Source organism: Gymnodraco acuticeps, unplaced genomic scaffold (assembly GCF_902827175.1).
Source record: "Gymnodraco acuticeps unplaced genomic scaffold, fGymAcu1.1, whole genome shotgun sequence".
In the NCBI taxonomy this organism is placed as follows: Eukaryota; Metazoa; Chordata; class Actinopteri; order Perciformes; family Bathydraconidae; genus Gymnodraco; species Gymnodraco acuticeps.
In genome coordinates, this window is record NW_022991513.1 from 2,181,286 (window position 1) to 2,202,336 (window position 21,051).

The window sequence follows — 21,051 nt, forward strand, 5'->3', positions numbered from 1 at the left end:
GTTGATTCGAACAGATAACAAAGCAGCGGCGGCCTACATAAATCGCCAGGGAGGTGTTCAATCAGCGCAGCTGCTGAACACACATCCTACACAGCCAAATGGACAATGTTCCGTTTGGTGTGTAGGGAAAATCCTGGACCCCGTTGGGCCCCCTGCCTCGTGCTGTCGTTCCTCCAGCTGTTGCTGGACAGGAATTGGCTTATAGCACGGTCGAAAAACATATGCTGCTGCCATTTCATCTTGCCACGTAGATTGGTGTCAGCACGGTGTGTAGTCACCCTCTGACAAAACGTTTTCTACGGGGAGCACAGAGACTCAGACCTGTGTCACGCGCTTTGGCGCCTCAATGGGTTCGGCTTTAGTGTTACGCGCACTGAGTAAAGCTCCATTTAAACCTTTAGATCAGGTTCCCCTGAAGTTTTTGTCAGCCAAAGTAGCTCTGCTATTGGCTCTGACATCAGCTAAAAGGGTGAGTGATTGGTCTGCTCTCTCGGTGGCTCCGTCATGTCTCCGGATCCAAGGAGATGGCAGCTAAGCTGTTTTGCGCCCTAACCCGGTTTTTATGCCAAAGGTTATCACAAGCTCGTTTTAGATCGAGAGTGATAACTTTGGATGGCTTCTTTCCTCCTCCTCACCTCCTTTACGGCGTTGCACGGAGGAATGACAGTGAAAGACATTTGCACTGCTGCATCTTGGTCTTCCCCCTGTTCTTTTATTCGTTTGTATTTGAGGGATTTCTCCCATTCCTCTGACACATTCAGTACTGAATAGAATGAGTAATGTCGGGGTTTTTCAATTGCATGCCCTCTCTCCTGCCTGTCGGCACTTAGAGAGCTGCTTTTTTACCCCTCTCTTGATCGTTTTTAACAAGTGAGACTCGATCTCTATAGCCTACTTTTTATAAACGACAGGTAGCCCGAGTAAGCCTTCGTTCCCTGAGGGAGAATATTCATTTTTTAATGCTATATTCCCTGGGAATGTGATGCTCCATTTACGCATGGCGAAATGGACATGGGTTATTAACTGAGTAGGCAGGGTCGGAGTCATGGGGGGGGGGTCATTCGCGGGCCATGCCCCCCCCCAGGCTCATTACTGATTTTGTTGATATAACAGCACTAGAGAATAGAAAACATAAGGAATATGGGAAAGAATAACACAATACCACTGAAGGCATGTTTAATGATCCCAACAGGCTCTTCTCACATGATGCAAAATCATGTGACATGTCACATGGAAATAAGTTGGTCAGTATTTTTGCCTGTGGCGATTGGAACCAATGTGCATCACTGCCACAGTTGAGCATGATCTATAAACAGAAACAGTTTTATTTGGTGGGAATATGTATTCAAACTAAGCTAGAAGTGGAGGTAGTTGGGTGTAAAGTGCTTTTGACTTTTCCATGGATAGAAGCCACCAGAGCACTTGGTCATCGAGATACGTTGCTTACTGAGAGTTTAAAGGCTGCACACAGATCCTCGGATGAAACTCTTAGTTTGGGATGATGGTGAAAGCCTAGTTTCAGCTGAATGGCAATAAATTACACAACTGAGGAAACATTGTGATATCAAGTTGTCCATTTAATAAAATAGATTTGCAAGCAAAATACAATGACATTTGTGTTAGCACTCAGTTGTTACAAATCAGCAAATGTTGATAAACAATGTTTCTAGACATGATTTCTTGAGGCTTACTAACACACATTACAACTTGTCCAAAACAAGAATGATTTTAAATATCCATGATTGAGATCATTACTGCTGCAGAAACCTACATCAGTCTCTTGGATGTACAGTCCCATCTGTTCTCCTCTGCCACACCGTTATTAAAATATCATTCAAGCTGCTACATCGCATTGCATCGCCAATAGTACAAAAAGAAAACAATCCAAAGTGGAATGGCTACAAAAGGGAGCAAGACAACTTTCTTCAAACTCATCAGTGACAATGCTTAGTTCATACAGGTCATCTAGGGGTGTTACAGTAGCAAGAAAGGAGCATAAGATAAGCAGTCCATTAAGCTTTTGAAAACTAGAAATTGGCAAAAAAACAAGGGAATTACTAACCACAGAAAGAGAAAAATATGTAACTTCTTATCTTGGAGTGGCTGTGATTAACAGCAGTTTCATCTTCCTGAAAGGTGCCTCCGTCTGCAAGCTTTTGAGTTTTTTTTTGACAGTTTCAGTGACTTTGTTGAAGCTTTGTCCTAAATGTTATTTGCTTTGCCATCTTCTGCTGCTATAAAAAGCCACATTTCACTGAGAAGTAGGTTTTAGTCCAAACTGAGAGGTAAATGGAGCTCTTCAGTGAGGATTCTTGAACGCTAAAGGCAAGGTAAAGCAATGTCCATATTATGGGTGAACTTCTTTATTTTTAAGTGACACAGATGTCAAACTAAAGGGTTTGCAAATAATAAAAAATGAAAATGTTTACACATCTTTTGTAAAATACACACACAGTTTGGATAAGGAAAGAGTCGCTCGACCATGTTAAAACATTTAGTGGATTATAGAAATGTACATATGCCAGGCCATTTTCTACCACTTAACTTCAGGGCTAAAGATACTGCTGTGAATTACAGCCACCCCAAACGTACTTTTTTGGTAGGTAAATCTTATTAAAAATATTGTTTTCACTCAAACTCTTTATCAATACATGATTAAAAAGCAAATCTTAAATTACAACAGTGATGTTTGTTTCTGTGCAGGATGCAAGAGTTTGTTATCCTATGCCATCTTATCTTATGCCAAGAATTTAAAAATGAACATGGGGCTCTGTGTGTCTACAGGTGTCGTCCATCACCGGTCCATCATGCTGAGGATCATCTCAGGGGTCAGGTCTCCGTTGGGCGGGGCCTCTGCCTCTACTGCCCCCTCCTCCTCCTCCTGGGACAACTCCTCCAGCTGGATGGTGGTCTTTTCTCCCCCGACCACCACCTGCTCCACGGTCTCATCATCCTGGTCCACTTGATCGGCTCCCACCTCCTTCTTCACGATTATGTCATCCACCTCTCCAGTGGCCTCGTCCTCCACACGGATGATAGCGGCTGCTGTGGAGAGAGATTCAGGTAAGGTCCCAGGTACTTAAATAATAAATAAAAATCAGTATAAAAAAAACTGATTTAGAAAAAAAAACTGATTTTTTATATATATATATATATATATATATATATATATATATCTTTTTAGAAGATATCAGACTAAAGCTTTGTTTACATTTGCATAGATGCACACACAAAGGCTCTATGCAACCAAAACACTTCTCATATGAAATATTCATGGTCACTAGGGATGGTATCGTTAAGGTTTTAACGGTACTACTACTTTTATCGATACGGTCTTTTAACGGTACTTTTGGAGTAATTAAACAAAAAATTATGAACAAAACTAACATTGCTTTTTATTTAAATTAAATACATAATATTTCACATAAAAAGAAACAAAGTCTTAACAAATCGTATTTACTATTCTGTCATCAGATTATTTAACAGAATAGCTGAAACTTTAACAAAATAAATCAGTTACCTCTAATCATTAACCCATGTTTGTATAATTGAGTTAACTCTGTGTGTTGCTGCTAGCATACATAATACCTGACGTGGAAACCTTACTCGTGGATGGGGCTGCAGAGCTGCTAGAAAGACAGTCGAACAGTTTCTCCGTCTGAATGTGGTGCACTTTTGCTACATTTTACGAATTGCTCGTGTTACCGCCCTTACGTGCTAAACTCTTATTGCACTTTTGGCATCGAGCATTGTCCACCTAGAGACGGGTAAAGTTTAACCACACCTCGGAGCGCGTTCTCTCCGCCATCTCCTCAGTCTGTGTGTGTTGCTGCATGTAGCAGCCGCGTGTGTGTAAAAGCCCCACCCCCTCGCAAGCAGGCGGGGGAGAGATCTCTCGTCTGGATTGAAAAGATCAAGAATAATCATAGACGCATCTTGCAGTATTTTGGCATTTTAGAAACGGAGTTGGCGACACTAAAACTGCAATGTTTGTGTAACAATAATACATATTGTTTTACATGTCTCCAGTACCGATAAAAAGACCGATAACGTCGGAGCTTAGCGGTACCACGGTCTTTTGCACTTTATATACTATTTTTTATATCAATATTTTCAACTATTTATTCCCCCATATGATTGTATGTTGTCTGTCCTATTGCCGTGTTTTTTAGTGTTATGTATTTGTTTGTATTTTTTGCACACCGGGACAGAGTTGCACTCTGAATCTCGTTATACTCTGTGTATAATGACAATAAAAGGCTTTAACTTTAATAATTCAGCCCCGGGGCCCGTTTAATACCGGGGTTCGGTACCCATCCCTAATGGTCGATTGCGGCAAAAATCATAATCTCAATTATTTGGGTCAATAATTGATATCACGATTATTAAAAACGATTATCCATTTATTGAAAAAAAATGTGAACAGTATGTTTTTAACAGTTGATTACCCTGAACTTTAAGTATAATTCAACTGAAAAACCAACACAAAATAATCGTTTAATTTCGATTACGTTGTTTTCGTAATCGTTGCAAGCCAAAATCGTAATTGCGATTAATTGAGCAGCCCTACTTTATCCCCATGAAAAACAAAATATTGGAACAACAAAGGTTGCATATTCTTCAATAACGAAGCTTTCTGAAATCCATATATATATATATATATATATTAGGGCTGTCAAGTTAACGCAATTTTTTTTTTAACGCCACTAATTATTTTAGCGCGAGTAAGGTGATTTTTGTCCTCGGCCGCCCTGTAGTTTCAGAGCGCATCGAGTTTAAAATACCATCTACAAGCTGATGCTGACAGCCCCGCTCCTGCAGACCACAATTCCACGCTCACCAGCAGGCACCGGCCATCGGGAGGACCGGGAGGGTGTGTGTATGTGTGGCGCGAGGGAGCGACCTTACGTGTATTGCTGTTGTTAGCATCTGGTGCTAGCTAGCTGCGCTAACGGATATAAGGAGCTGTTTCAATGAAAGCAGAGGAGCGACATTTTGCCGACAACTGCGCCGAGCACTTGACTTTATGCAGGCAGCCAGAGGGACATTGTACGAAAAGTCAGCACACTCAGCACGGATAGTGCAACATGATTGCAGCGTCCAGGCAGCTCCTGTTCGAGCATATACACACACACACACACAGTATTGTATTATTGTATAAGAGGTTCCAGGTTGAATTGAGGCGAATATTTGTAATGTTCAGAGGTTGTTGTGTTTAATATTCATTTGAATATTTCTCATTGTTCAAATTATAATAAACATTTGCATAAAGCATATTTGTCCACTCATGTTGATAAGAGTATTAAAAACTATTCCTCTAAGGTACATTTAGAACAGATACAAAATGTGCGATTAACTATGGACAATCATGCGATTAAATATTTTAATCGACTGACAGCTCTAATATATATATATATATATATATATAAACAGATTAAATATATTTATTATTTAAATCTAAATGTAATTGATTTGCTTTCATCAGTATTGCAGTTGCAGTCATGTACGACCGAGCCCCGCAGCGACTGGCAGAGCTTTTGTATTTTCCACACCGTGATGATGTCATTGGCCCATGTGCTGTAATGCCGGGGACAGTACAGTGAAGATAAACCTAGCAGCTATCGAGTCTCACTTAGAGAACTCGGAAACGCTGCCAAAACATGCCAAAAGTATTTTAGTCTGACTCTTACTGGCTGGTTTGTTCTTTGGGGGCCGTCCACGTTTCCTCTTGACTGGGGGCTCGATAGGGGCTGGGATCGGGACAACAGGGGGGGCCTGTTCCACCTCAAGCTCACTTAACTCCTCTTCCTCCTCGATATCTTCCAGTTCATCCTCTACAGATTAATGAGTGAGGAAAACAAGAATGTAAAAAAAAAGAAAGAAAGTTGAACACAGCAGAAACTACAGCCAAACGCAAACAAAAAAAGGTACAAGATCACCATCTAATCTGAGTTTGTTGCTATATAGATATAACGCAAATGTATACTTCTGGGAAAGTTAAACATGATGTCACAACTTACAACCTTTTTCATTCAAATTAAAAACGAGAACATTTATCCTTTTAAATTCTGAACGAATGTCATATTCTGATGTCAAATTCGGGGACTGTAACACAAAATAGCTGAACTCTGTAACATATCATACCTGTGTCTTCCTCGTCCCTCCTGCTCTGCATCTTCCTCTTCCTGCCCCGGCGTGCCTTTTTGGGCGCAGGAGTTCCATTTTCATCCTCATCTTCATCGACTTCGCCGTTGCAATTTTCAGTGTGACGCAGCATGGTGTTCTGTGGAGCACAAAAATAATCAAAACTCAGTGACTTGCTGTATATTAAACTAAAAAGTGCAGGTGTGCTAAAATTCCTCCTACCCTGCGAGTGAACGTCTTGTTACACTTGGAGCAGACGAAGGCAGTGGGGATAAAGTTGGGGTCGTGGTAGCGCTTGAAGTGCATATCCAGAAGCTGCTTCTGCCTGAAGGTTTTGTCACACTGGCTGCAGGCAAACGGCTTCTCCCCTGTGTGTGTGCGCTTGTGCATCACCATGTGGCGTTCCTATGGAGGCAACCGGTCAGAGATTAATACTAATTTATTCATCATGAAAATGAACACTGCCCATGTGCTTTATATTAAAATGGATACACACCTGTCTGCAGCAGTAGTCACACTGTTCACACTTGAAGCGTTTCTCATTCTTGTGAGTTTTCTGGTGCTGGATGAGAGCGTATCGCTCATGAAACACAGCATCACAGTAACGGCACTTCTTTCCCTTCTCAATAAATGAGTGTTGCTTCCTCAAATGAACACCTAGAAAAGAAATGGCAAAGATGTGAAAACCTTCGTCATTTTGCATTAATAGAGACAAAAAACAGCTCTGAAGCCTTTCAGTTCAGATTAATGCAAATCCTTGCTCAGAATGACAAAATATATATTACTAACCAAGATCGCTTTTGCGAGCAATGACCGTATCACAGTGTGGGCAGTGGAACTTTGCCACGTTCTCTGTGTGTTTCTGCAGAATGTGCATCTTCATGGTTCCACTCTGAGTGAAACGGGCATGGCAGATGTAGCACTCGTATGGCTTTTCACCTGCACAAAAAAAGAAGAAGATTTAAGTGAGATATTCTTTTTAAGGTGGACCAAACATTTTCTATTGGCTAATATATAGGGTTGGGTACCGAGAACCGGTTCGGAACCGGTTCCAACATTTCGATTCCAACGGCATTATTTAGAAATGTGAATTTCGGTTCCGCTTTTCGATGCCTGAGGAAATGTTTCTCGCCGTTCTCCGTAGCCTACTGTATGACTGCGGCGAGGCGGGAAATTTAGCGTTGTACCTACACTTCCTACAGTGTAACCTGAGACCAGGGCCGGCCCGTTGCACTGGCATTATAGATGTTCGCCTAGGGCGCCAGATCTGTGGAGGCGCTGCGTTGACAGCTCTGGGAGGGAAAACAAATGTTTTGACCGTTGGTGCTCATCCTAATTTTCGGCCTTGATGTAACAACATTCATAATTAAGTAAATGTAACACCCTTTTTCACCCCGGTTACACGTTTCATTTGCCCTGTAGGATGGGCGCTGTAAGTGATGAAAATGGGGGATGTTGGCTTATCTGGCACCCGCAGCTCACAGCCAAAGTGCGAGTGAGCGAGGGAGGGTGCACTGGAACCGGCGCTGTTGTTATTAGCATCTGGTGCTAGCTGCTCTAACGGAAGAAGAAGATGTTTCTACAATGATGTGGAAGAGAGTCCTCTCCAGTCAGACTGAGGCTGATAACTACAGCTCAGTGAGGTAAAGGACTCTGAGTGTTTAGATAGTTCACTTTAGTCTAAGTTATCTCAGTGGGTCTCAAACGTTTTGATCACAATTTATGTAAACACATATTTCCAAGGCACTCCTTTATAATTATTGGGATAAAACAGGTTTGAAATCATTCCAATGTATACTATAGGATAGTAAACCAGACATATCGTTTTTAAACTGGAGAGATACAAAAATATGCATAAATAAAATAGTAAAATAAGATATGAATGAACAACAAAAATAAAATACGTTACTTGTATTTGTTATTGGCTATGGGTTATGCTCACATACTTATTTAATTATTCAAATGTAAACCGATCTTTTTCATATGGGTGTTTAGAGTTGTACCCCCTAGATCTAGTCTCTAGTAATTCTGCTTAAAGTGCACCAGATTGAAGCATTTTGCTTTAAAATGTTCAAACATTTCTCCTGGTATGCCTGAAAAGTCAGATATGCTTGTTTTTCTCAACAAGAACTTAATCATTTTTTTTACCCTGCCCCTCAAAGAATCGGAATTGAGAACCGGAATCGAAAAGTAGAATCGGAATCAGAATCGTGGAAATTCAAACGATACCCAACCCTACTAATATATGGTGTTAGTGTATCACCTGAATGTGTCCTCATGTGTCTTTTCAGCTTATAGGTGTCTCTGCTGGCATAGCTGCACAGACTGCACTGGAAGGGTCGCTCTCCTGTATGAGAGCGGATGTGCCTTTTCAACTTGCTCACCTAGAGAAAAATACAGAAAAATTAAAATAAGTGATCATGCCTGGATGTTCATTGCAGATGAGCTCTCTGATCAAAAAGTGATTACTTGCCTCCACACTGCAATAGTCACACATGGAGCACTTGAAGGGCTTCTCATGCGTATGTTTGTAGCGCCGATGACGCACCAACTCTCCGCTGGTCACAAATGCCATGTCGCAGTCTTGGCATTTATGTGGACGAGTGCCTAAAGAAAGGAAAGTTGCCACTTATTAATAAAGATATATCATTCCTGCTTTGGCTTCAACATGACACACGAAGTAAAGAAACTCAGTAGTGACACAATAAGAGGGATACCAAAATTCAGAATCTGAAATTAGCCATAAATTAGGAACATTTTCCATACCAATTTATCTAAATATTTCAACTGTAGATAAAGTGTTACCTACACAAGAATAATAATGTTTGCATTACCTGTGTGTGTATTGAGGTGGTTTCTCAGCAGAGTGACCGTTCGGAAGGCCCGCCCACACAAGTGACATTTATGTGGCCTCTCGTCTGTATGGCTCTTCATGTGTCTGTCCAGGTTGGAGCGCCTTGGACAGGTGTAGCTACACAACTCGCACTGGAAAGTCTTCTTTACACCTGCAAACACGTTTTAATATTTAAAATAAAAGACACAACCACAATAAATGTTGAATCTTTCATCATCATGTCAAAATGTCTAATGAAACCTCGTCAAATATTAACCTTTCTTCTTGATCTTGGTGGGCTTTGGTGGCTTCATATTGCCCACAACCTTCTCTGCATTCACTTCAGACAGCATCCCCTCCTGCTGCTCTTCTTCAAAGTCGTACACAGAAACATCCATGTCCCGATCGCCCTCTCCGTAGCGCAGGCGGCTCTTCTTTCCCTTCTTCCCTTTACCACGGAGGCCGGAGATGGGCTCGTAGTCAGGGTCATTGGTCCATTCTGTGTCTTCTTGTTGAGACACATTGGTTTCTATTTCTGCAGGCTCTTCCTCCTCCTCCTCTCCCCTCACACATTGAAGCTCATCGTGGGCTGCTTGAAGCTCCTCCTGCTCTACAGTCTCTACCTCACCATTGGCTCCCACTTTAACCACCTAAAAGAACACATTTCAAATGCATATCAAGTTAGTTTTTTATAATTTTCACAAAAAGAAGAGAATACCTAATTTTCACAATTCTGGTTTATGTTTTTACAATTCAAAGAAAAACATAGTATTTTCATATTTGTTAAGCTTGGCTAGTTGAAAAATTAGTATTGGTTGAAATAAAAGTGGATATACAATTGATTGACGGTCTCCAATAATCTGGGATTCCTAAAGTTAGATCAGACTTGCTTCTGTAATAACAAATTTGAGAACAGACGTTCTTGCTATAGTTTCTTTCTCACCTGGAAGCCCTCGGGCAAGGGAAGAGTGTGACAGATAACCGGATCTGAATCCTTGTTTGCATTTGACGCGTCAACAAAGGTGGCCTGGAGCCCCCCTACATTGGTTGCTGTGACGGGAACCTGCACCAGCTGCAGCTGACCGAGACTTAGTGCACCTCCTGCCTGCTCCTCCATGTTCACCACCTGCATGGGGAAAAATACAACCCTTTAATTAACACGATAGCCCAAACAAAGCTGTTAATCAAATATTAGACAGAACTTGTATTGATCAACGTGATCTTCACATACCTGAAGTGTGATGATCTGACCCTCATCTCCACCAGTAACAGTCACCGTGCCTCCACTCTCCAACACCTCTGTCTTCATTTGTAACAGAGCGGGATCAAGAGCGTCCATCACCAGCATCTCCATGTTGTCAGTCACGTCCCCCTGTGCAGCCAGGACGGCCCCCTGTATCAGAGCGTCTCCGCTCTCTGTCAGGCTCTTTCCATCAGGAGCCAGTTCATCACTGGTCTCCATGGAAGCAACATCGCCCTCCATGGCGACGGACTTAGTAACACCTTGATTAGAGAAAACAGGCATCAAATTAAAACAAGGACTAACAGAGGCAAAATATAGCTTTATAAAGACAAATATAGCTGGCTGAATACATTTACAGATGGGACCTTACTCTTTAAAAGAGTCATCGGCACATTAGCTTTTTCTTTTCTTATATGTGGGGAGCAGAACAAATGAAACTGAATTTCCTTTGGGGTCTATTGTGGTGTAGTATTATCACCAGTAGATATTTCAAAATCTCCACCAGGGGCTGGGATGTTGTTATATTAAAAAAGGCCCTTACTCCTCTATAGATTTTCACAAAGAGCCACTAATTTTACCTTTAATGATCTAATGAACGAGGCTCATGCTTTCTGCATTAAATATAATCAATGGGGTTTCTCTTAATAATGTATAGAAATTCAAACATGATTAGATAAATGGCATGCACTTAATATTTAAAATACATTTTTTTACAATAAAGTTATTACAATTTTACAAGTTATTACAAGTAGACATTCGTAATAAAAAGGCCACACACACACTTTAGTAAACAATTAACAGCTGCCGTATTTATCAAATACTTTAGGTGTAACATGTAGTGTGTGTGGTAGATGCTAGGTAGCAGAAGTCAAGTTATATATTGAGTTGCCTACAGAATCTTGTTGGAGTATTCAAATTGTCAAACTAAGAATGCAGCCAGTAAAATAATTATTTGACCACGTACATATTGCACACACGTGTTATTGCACAGCACTGATGTCGTAGTCTATATTTGATAGTGACTTCAATTATTTTTGACAGAATAATCTGTCCATTTGTTCGTGCTTTTCTAGTACACGTATTTGGAGCAGTTGATGCTTTGAGTTGTTAAAAGATTAAGAAAGACATTATCAACCCTTTCTCGCATTCATTTGTAGCCCATAATACAGGAATCTGGATACGATTGAGCACACATGGACTCAGACTTTGAAGAGTTGTATAAAAGTATCTGTTTGAGTCGAATAAAGTAGTGTCAAGAGCTTTGAGTAAACCGCAGGGGAGCAAATCAGATGCAAAGGAGCCATAACTGTTAGTTTATCCTGCATACAATCCTATCGTTATGATGTCAAACAGTGAAGAAAACTTTAGAAAAGTGATTATCTTCGTCTTCCTGTGTTGTTAAGAAAATGCTATCAGCCATCAATCAATCGATACTTAGCAGTAACTCATCCCCCCCGTTTTAAAAGCACTTACATTTCTTTCTAACACCTCTTATTCGTCGTATAGTTCCTCAGTGGATAATCGCTACATAGTTGAAATAAACGACACTACTTTTACATGAACTCGTGTTAGTTTACTCGGGAGGCGCGATGTGAAAACAGGAAACAAAGGGCACGATAAGATGGACGTCAGGCCTGAACAAACTTAAAACTGAAATACCCATAAATACAACCACCCCTGCACAAATACTCCACTATGTCAGGTGAAAAGCAACAAAACGCTCAACTGGGACACGGAGTTGCAGTTTATAGACAGATTTAGTGCGTTTTGGATAACGATAGAGGGAGACAAACACCCCCCGCCAGCCGCCTGGTCGGTAAGCCCTACCGTGACACCTAGAGGCCGGCGTCGGCTCCTACAAAAACCTCTCCGTGATCGGGGTAAATGAACCGCTGCACTTACTCTTGGTCGCTTCTTTTGTCCGGTATATTCAGTCGGGAGTTCTGTGTAGGTGGTTGTTCCTCTGGATCCCGGGTTGAACGTCCGTACGTGCTGAATGGCGGACTAATAATTTTCTCCCGCTTAGGAAGAGTGGGCCTTACACAAAATGGCGGCCCTTTAAGAGCTACCGAGGCTGCGCACAAACAGCACCGGAGGGAGTGAAGGGGAGTGTCCGGGAACAGGGTGAGGGTGCTGGGCGCCAGATTTGAATTCAGTCGTGGGCGTGGCGTCCGGTTGTTGCACCAAATTCAGTGACTTCATTCAGAATGTTTAGCTCTATCACACTAGGAGGGATATCAGTTGAATAGTACACATGTTGGTTACTTATCTTCAGGGTTTTTAAGACATTGCCATGGGTGTCTCATTTATTTATTTGTTAAAAGTATAAAGGTCAGGTTCCCTCTAAGTCTATGACACAATGTTTAAGTAAAACAGGTCAATAGACTATAAAGGCAGAACAACACAGTAATGTCAGCTGAAATAATTTACATTTTAACAGTAGCCCTATATCTGCATAACATCATTCAAAGTAAACGCACGGTAAATACATTTCATGCAGACACATTTGAACAAATATTGTATTGAAACAAGCAGCAGATCCTATTATTGAGAAGCCTTTCATATATGTTTTTTGTATACCCTCATTGATAGAAATTACAAAACACGTAAGGGTAAACCCTCTATTGGCGAGGAGCTTGATAAGACTGGCCAGTTATTTATCATATTCCTCCCATATTAAGATTCTTTTTTTAAAGAACTGAACGATCATTGATTAGTTTTCTGATGAGAAGGGAAGATCACTTTTTATCGAGCATGATGTCTAAACCTACTAACTACTAGGTCAGAAGTCATTTTGTTACTTCCTAAAATCAGCCACAAGGGGGCAGTGTGGATGTTGTGGCATATAAACTGTGTAAAGATAAATAATATATAACAGTTGTATCTATGTGTAGGGCCTTACAACGGATCGGATCATCCCCAGGGATTTTCATTTCAAACCTTTATTTATACAGGTGTATCCCTTGAGATCATTGATCTCTTTTTCAAGAGAGACCTGCTCAAGTAGGTTCCACATGAAACATAAAACAACAGAACAACAAAAAGGACATCATACAGCATCATTACAGGGATTACAATTTACAATATCTATCCACATGAACAGGTACCAACAGCATCCGATTGTGTAGCATCCAACCGAGCTTTAAAAACATTTAGTGGCACCAGATTGCTATTTTGATAGATAACCGTGTCATAGTGTCTGTTTGAGTTCAAATTTTCCCACTAAATCATCACCTGAAGGCCCTATTTTGGATCTGTTTACCTGCATTTTAAATAAACACATTTTTAAAAAACTGATACCGTCCAAATCCCAATAAATTGTTATCTCATCACCTAACTTTACAAAATAGATATTTATTTGATTGACTTCTTAGTTGTAATAAACCTACTGTAGTTCTGTTACATCTGCACTGGCAATGAAATGGCTGATGTCATATTACTACATGGAAAACCTGACATTGGTTCTTTAGTGGGAAACAAGTTATTTCTGTGTTCCTGTTTAGAGTTAAATGCTCAAAAGTGAATCTAGAAAATAAATATGGTGCCTAAAAATTTTATGGGTCAGTTTTTAATCAATATTGAATAATATGAATAATTTTCTATTGTGCCACTGAAGCCAGTTTAAATTATACATTTAAATATCAAAGTTTTTCAAATTGGGAATTGAGTTGCCCTGTTTGAATATCATGAGAAAATAATTCCCATGAAACTCCCATAGACATTACCTCATGGATGGATCATTAAGATGCGACATTGGTGCTTGTGGGTGTGTCAAATGTTATGGTTTCTGATCAACTCTTACAGATCATTATCAAGATATCTAACAATCATCTGTGGAATTAGCAATAATCTGGCGTTACAAACTAAATCTAGACTGATTGATCAAAAAATCGTGAGCATTACAAATATTTTATTGAAAATAGGTGATGTGCGATAACCTTGAATACTGCAATACATATAGCCTATTACTTCTGATAAATAAACAGATATTTTACACATATTAATATAATACGTATATATATGTATATACTTTTTATATATATATATATGTCTGTGTTTGTCTTTTATGTTTTATTTTTTATTTCACTAATCACTAAACCCATTTCTTTAAGAGTCTCTTGCATTGTGTTTATCAGGAACATTTAAATCATCATTCAAATTAAAACTATATATTGTGCAGCCTTCTTAAATCCTCATTATTTCTTACGATACCGGAAAGGACAGTTTCCTTTAGTATAAATGATACACCTCACTTTGAATTACAGCCTTTCAGGGCGTCTGTTCCGCATATAAAATAAATTATTAATTTGTTACGTAACCAATAGAACATTTTGTTCATTTCAGCTCTTTCCATATCAAACTCATATATTCTTCCACTCGGATATAGGATGCAGGGATGAAACAAATCTCAGTGTGTCCACTTTATTCCCTCCATCTCCCTCCTGCCTCTTCTTATTTGATCACCATCTTTTTTTCTCATGGTTTTCCTCTCGTAGGGGAGGGGGCAGAGAAAGGCGAGGCTCTGTTGTCAGATGTGTCAGTCTAGCCGGCCCGGCCCCTCCCACTTCAGAGAGCATTACATACTGCTGCTGCCTGAGCTCTTAGCAACCGTGCCTCGGCAACAGAGCTCCACAGCAACAGCGTGCCGTGTCTCCCCAATGGAGCTGCCATTGGGCGGACCAGCTCTCCGGCACTACACCCAGAGCAGACCAAGACCTCATCGACAAAAACTCAACTATCGCCCCAGCAGACCACAGGTACATCAGAGAGATTTTTGGGAAAGATGGAGAGTGTGTGAGGAGAGAAAATGGAAGGGGGGGCTGTAATAGGGTACAGAGGGGAGAAGCAGGGGGAAGGGAAGGATGGAGGGGGAGTGCTGTGAAAGATGCCTGGTCCCTGCTTTGAATAAGGCTGCCCCATTGTAACGGTCACCGGCTGTTTGATGAACACACACTTGGTATTTCTGTGTGTGAAAGCATGATGACTATGTCTGAGAGCGGCCGGTAGTTTTTGTTTTGCATGTCTTCTCTGTCTTACCCTATTTTTCCATAGTATCGAGAGAAAAAAAAATGTTGACCATCTCCATTTTTCCACTGATCAGTTTGTCACAGTAGCTTGTAGACATGCAGTCACTCCCTTGGAGCCGATGCTCAGGGAGACTAAAATCAAGCAATTCCCCAGACAGGATATCAAGTATCAGTGACTTCTGCTAAATTTGTGTTCTGCAGTCAACCTCCTGATTTGTATTGCTACTTGTGGCTACAGATGTTAATATGATCAGGATGATGCAGATGCAATTTTGATATCACATTACCTACATTTGGAAAATGAGTTATCTTGCTTTCATTCTGTATGTGAAATCTAGTGACGCCCCCCATTGTACGTTACTGAGCAACTGACTCCCAGGAGGCTGGTTTGTAGCATGAGAGATTCAAACCAAAATACACCTATAGAGGCAGAAGTGCCCGAGTGTGTGTTTTTTTTTTTATATGTGAGGGTTATGTAATGTAATACTACATTCGATTCAAGCTGCTCTTCTTCATCAGTGTGTTTGATCTTTGGTGTGAAATGTTTTTCTGTGTTTGTGTGTGGTAATAAGGAGACAATAATTGAGAGTGACAATGAAGTCCTTGAGCTCATGGGGAGAGTGGATGAAGGAGTTGAAGAGTTCTTTACCAAGAGAGTACTTCCTACTGATTCACCGTGAGTATCAGCTGCCTAATTTTTCTCTTTATGGCTCCTTGATAGTTAGCTAATTTGGATACCAATTATAAATGAATAAACTATTTCTAGAGAACTGTTTGACAGTATACGATCCTTTTAAATAGGACAAAGCAAGAAGAGGAATCTATCACAGTGCATGAAGAAGTGGCTCCTGCCAGCTCTGTCCCTTGTCCACCACCGACAAAAACACTAAGAAGGAAGCTCGGAGACTTCTTTACCCTCAGAAAGAGACGAGGTCTGAAATCAGAACCAAGCCAGGAGGGGCGACCCAAAAAGGCCTCCATCGCTGATCTCATCCGCCCGCTCAGGGAGGTCGCCAGAGCCGAAAAAGATAAAGACCGAGTCAAGGAACACGACAAGGAGAATGAAAAGGAGAAGGAGAAAGAGACTCCCAGTGCTGTTACTGGAGATGCCGCTGTTCATGAGACGACGGCTGCTCCGATGAGGGGTGAAACTGGGCCTCCCCGCCGAGCTCTCAGAGAGGGGAAGTCCCAGTCTCTCATTCTGCTTTCTGGATCAGCTGCAGCAGGGACTACTAATGCAAGAAATACTTCAAAGGTGAGTGGGCCCTATTATAAACCAGTATCTAAATCTATTCCTAAATGTCTTGTAGAGGGATTTTGTCAGATCCATTATACGTTGTTAAACCAGGATTATTTGTATGCCTTATTCTTATAATGAAGATATCATGAATTGACCTTGTGCATCTAATCTGAATTAGCCTAGCTACAAATGGCAAATACGCAGGGTACTATGGTATAAGATTGCAGGACCCTGCACACAGAAAATATAATTTAAGAGAATTAAGTCAAGAATGTTAAAAAGAAAGCATAAAGATGGACTCCTGGACTCCAACCTTTAAAAAATATCATTTTTCGTAGTTTTGAAGTGGAGGATGTTTGCAAGAAGTAAAAGCCAAATGAGCTTCAAATGTAGTTCTGGGTAAATGCTAATGCTATTACTTGCTTCACAAAAGCTGTATCTTGAGAAAACCACTTTCCTGTAATTCATTATGATAATTATTATCAATGATGAACAATTTCTTGGAAATTATATCCTGTATAATATTTTTGGTAGAATTACAAGAATTGCTATGATCACAGATTTTGCACAATTATGTCAGCATTCAAATCTGCGTATGTGTGCATAGACTGTTTTCTTATTTAAGAACAAATCCCATATGGGTGGGTTTACAAAGACAGTATTACTTCAGAAATGTTTGTGAATGATTCCTAGTGTTTGTAGAGTTTAAATAATGTATACATTTAGATCAGTGCTATGTTTTGAAGCTCACTCGCTTCTTTGCTGTTGCCGATTTCAGAAACAATTTGAAGGCCAACACAGTTTTGAACAGAAACTCCATCTCATGCTTCAACGTATTGGAGTTTCCAAAGCCCAGCCAGGAGAGACACAGGTGGGTGAAAGGGCATGTCTCAATTTACATATGTATACTGTTATGGTCTTTGAAAAGTGTTTAAACACCTATTTTGATCTTTTAGAGTCCGGAGGGAGAAATGAAAAAAGCAGAATCTGAAGGTATGTCTCAATGTTTAGTATGATTAAACTCCTCTGCTCCGGCTTAGTGTTAATAAAGCTCAATTGATCTTTGAAGTTGAGGGATTTGTATTAAAAGAAGATACCTTTTCTATTTTAAATGGATCACTTAGAAAGATTGAATATCTCTTTGGGCAGATACGACTGCTGTCCATCGACTTAAGGGATAATAAATGAATACCTCTTGTAAATGATCTTTGTGCCTCAGGTACTATCATTGACAGTAAACCTGAGCCACCACCTACTAAACCTCGAACGATGTCTGCATCATCAGGTAAAACACAGACACCAACACGGATTCACTCTCCAATACAGTATGGCTGTGTTCAAAATTGCATACTAACGTAACACATACTCAATCAGTACTGCCTAATAAATTAACGATTTATCACACGGTTACTTATAGGCTTAAATGACTGTGGAACAAAAACAGTTTATCCAAATTTAAGTTTGCATGAACTCTCCCTCTTAATGTTATATTTACCAGAATTATTTTAAGGCATCACTTAAGTGCTATACAGGTTTTATAAATTACAATATATATGTTAGCTCCAGTTGAGTATATAAGGTTTCATACTCAGAGATTTTGCTTATCTGGTATACATCCTTGAATTTCTCACATTCACAAAATCTGCTTGCAGTTGGAACACATTACACATGCAATTTGACGTATGGTATGAATTGGGAATTTCTAAATATCAGATTTTCACTACACAATTGTACGAAAAAAGAAAGAAAATCAATTTTTTAGCCAGTTACTTAAAATCAAGTGTAGGGTTTTGTCAGAGAGTCTCCTGGACCGTAAGAAAGCTTTAAAAAAGCACAACAAAATAATTAAATTACATTTAAATTCAGAGAGAAATGGAATATGATTCAAGAGGAGCTGGGTTATTTACATTATCTAATTTGTTTTATTAATTTATCAATAATGTGTAAATATCCGTTATTATGCAATTTCGAACAGACCTTATGTATATGATAAGCAATCCTTTTCACATTACATTTTTTTTTTAGACACAAGACATCAAATTCGCCCGAGTGTGTCGGCACACGAGTCAGCTGGGAAACCTGCTTTGCTTCCGAAGCCCGTTATCAGGCCCGGCCTGCCCCCCACAACATCTGGCCGCAACACACCTGAGAACGAGCTAGCCCAGATACAGGAAGCAGAGACAAACACACCCACTAAACAGAGTCCAGCTGCAGCTCCTGCACTCACTACCACCACCACTCCTACTGCACCGACGATCTCAAACCCAGTCCCTGACTCAAGCGATTCTACGAGTGCTGAACCCCCCGCCGACACAGATACAAGCACTGACTCCGCTAACCCCACTGCTGCAGCTACAACACCCACGAATGTTACAGAGCACGACAGTAAAACTTCTATCCCTGAAGAAACTACCGCTGAACCACCAACCTCCATCTCTAAGACAACCGTTACAAGCACCACTCCCCCTGCAGAGCCCCCTGCCACCCCTTCAGTTACTTCCACTTCCTCTGAGTCTGTCATTCCCAGTCTCTCTGTCACTTCCACCTCAACAACAATAACTACGCTTTCCATTACCACCTCTGAAACCGTTTCTGCTCCCAGCAATGAAAGCTCGGTTTCCACAACAAATCTGTCAACTACATCGACTTCTCCCTCAGTAGATCCTGCTGCTGGTGGTGATTCAGCTATTTCTGTCACCACCACAGCTTCTTCACCCTCCACCAGCACATCAGATATGCCCTCAGGCTTGTCTGCTAAAACGAATTCAGTGACTGAAGCTAGTGATGACTCCCCTTCAGTCACCTCTTGCTCTGTTACATTAGTTTCATCTGACACTAAAACAACATCTCCACCTCCAAGTGACACCATTACAACTGCAGCTTCAGCTCTCGCCTCCATTACCTGTTCCTCCCTCCTGATTTCTTCTCCCGACCCTCCTCCCACCATATCCACCTCTTCCACCACCACAACAAGCCCTACATCCACTGACTGCACCAACTCCTCATCCATCATTACTCACCCAGCAACCTCTGACCCCGCTGATATATCCGTTCCCTCCACTTCCTCCAGTGAGACAAACCCCACAGACACCACTTCCACTGCCACCCCTTTATACCGGGCAGACACCAAACCCACCAGTTCATCTTCCTCAGCTGCAATTTGCTCCTCACTCATGACCGACTCTGACCCACCAAACACTAACGACGGCAGCTCTACCCTCACACCTGATAACGAAAGTGATGCTTCTCAACATTTGACTAGTCCAGGTCAAGATAATGACTTGCAGACATCTCCTGAGGGAAGATCCAGTGAAGAGCCCGCAGAAAAGGGCACATGTGAGTTAAATTGTATATATTCTTTTTTTTTTCATCTGGTTTTAAGTGTAACCTTTTTCACTCTGGGGTCTCATTACAGAAAAGTAATTTTAGGTATAAAACAAAACCTATCTTCCTATTACAGAGGAATTTCCTAAACTCGTGGTTGTGTCCTATTCTGTCCCAAAATGTAAGAAATCCGTTATATAATTGTGAATTTAACTATTTAATTAAAACACTCATCTTGTCATACGTGTATTTAGGAAGTAAGGATCATAATATATGCTATCATAATTTTGGATCATGGTTCTGTGATACATTCCTTTCTTTATAATTAAACAGAACAGGAATTTTGTAATATCAACAATTTAAAATGTCTTCCCTAAGTGAGACAAGTGGGACAGTTTCTGTTATTAGGCAATGTTTAACCATATTTTGTGCCTAAGTGTTAAATGGGGACAACATTTGTTTTATTTAGTCAACTAAGTATGTATTTTGAAGGGCATATTTTGTATTTTTCTCTCTACATAACAGATGGTGAGCTTGAGATGGTCCAAAAGAGCAAGCAAACTGAGACAGAGGAGAGCAAGACAGTTGTCCACAATGGGAAGGAGGGCGAGAATGAAAACCAGGAACCAGCTCTCAATTCTGACAGCGAGGTGATAATAAAAGAAGTGCAGAAAGAAAGTGTCAAACCCGAAGAAGACACAATGAAATCAAAAGTAGAAGAACCTGCATCAGGAGAAGATGCTGAGCTGTGTAGCGACAAGGGGGAGAAAGAGGAGGAAAAACAAGATGAAGTTGGGAAGTAATTCAAAAGTTAAGAAATTGCTAAACACTGGACCAACTACTGTGACGGGGCGAGAGAGACCACAGTAAAGAGTCAAGGGGGAGATGATCCATGGCACTTCCTACAGGGACCACCACATTACAGCAGCACACCACAGAGGGTGGGCCACTGGACCAAAGAACTGAGATCCCCTTGGTGTGACGTAATCAACAAATTCAGCAGTGTCTTTGTCCTTTTTCAACTTTCGTTTGACTTTTTGCATTGCACGTATGATTATGTACCATAAGACAACTACTGTGGTAAAATACACCATGTTTACAATATGAAAAAGAGAAATATGACTATTAAATGGAATATTGAATTGACTGAGGCATTCCTTCTGCTCGTTTACGGGTGATATACTTTATTTTTCACAAATACATGTTTTTGGACAGAAAACTCACGGTACATAACTTTCTT

General features: G+C 40.6%; 2 protein-coding genes across 2 annotated transcripts; one reads left to right on the forward strand and one right to left on the reverse strand.

Moving 5' to 3' along the window:
• Window positions 1-1,556: 1,556 nt before the first annotated feature.
• Window positions 1,557-12,349, reverse strand: LOC117533299 (transcriptional repressor CTCF-like). The gene is made up of 13 exons (XM_034196970.1): window positions 12,123-12,349; window positions 10,209-10,480; window positions 9,921-10,103; window positions 9,255-9,627; window positions 8,979-9,149; window positions 8,618-8,751; window positions 8,408-8,528; window positions 6,934-7,083; window positions 6,641-6,801; window positions 6,367-6,549; window positions 6,145-6,283; window positions 5,691-5,834; window positions 1,557-3,045 (listed from the first exon to the last, which is right to left on the reverse strand). Exons 2-13 carry the CDS (start codon window positions 10,458-10,460, stop codon window positions 2,795-2,797), a joined length of 2,262 nt encoding a protein of 753 aa, XP_034052861.1. The 5' UTR covers window positions 10,461-10,480; window positions 12,123-12,349; the 3' UTR covers window positions 1,557-2,794.
• LOC117533298 (mucin-5AC-like) lies at window positions 12,062-20,957 on the forward strand. Its single transcript, XM_034196969.1, has 9 exons — window positions 12,062-12,100; window positions 14,717-14,977; window positions 15,820-15,923; window positions 16,049-16,502; window positions 17,266-17,358; window positions 17,444-17,480; window positions 17,707-17,772; window positions 18,513-19,823; window positions 20,337-20,957. The coding sequence occupies exons 2-9, from the start codon at window positions 14,753-14,755 to the stop codon at window positions 20,612-20,614; spliced, it is 2,568 nt and encodes an 855-aa protein (XP_034052860.1). The 5' UTR covers window positions 12,062-12,100; window positions 14,717-14,752; the 3' UTR covers window positions 20,615-20,957.
• The last annotated feature ends 94 nt before the right edge of the window (window positions 20,958-21,051 follow it).

Excerpts from the sequence above, each read along its gene's own strand:
- LOC117533298 (XM_034196969.1), top strand. The coding sequence starts at position 14,753 with ATGTGTCAGTCTAGCCGGCCCGGCCCCTCCCACTTCAGAGAGCATTAC. Across the intron at positions 15,924-16,048 it reads GTACTTCCTACTGATTCACC|GACAAAGCAAGAAGAGGAAT; the intron begins GTGAGTATCAGC and ends CCTTTTAAATAG. Across the intron at positions 17,481-17,706 it reads GAAAAAAGCAGAATCTGAAG|GTACTATCATTGACAGTAAA; the intron begins GTATGTCTCAAT and ends TTTGTGCCTCAG.
- LOC117533299 (XM_034196970.1), bottom strand. The coding sequence starts at position 10,460 with ATGGAGGGCGATGTTGCTTCCATGGAGACCAGTGATGAACTGGCTCCT. Across the intron at positions 9,628-9,920 it reads CCTTGCCCGAGGGCTTCCAG|GTGGTTAAAGTGGGAGCCAA; the intron begins GTGAGAAAGAAA and ends GTGTTCTTTTAG. Across the intron at positions 6,284-6,366 it reads ACAAGACGTTCACTCGCAGG|AACACCATGCTGCGTCACAC; the intron begins GTAGGAGGAATT and ends TGTGCTCCACAG.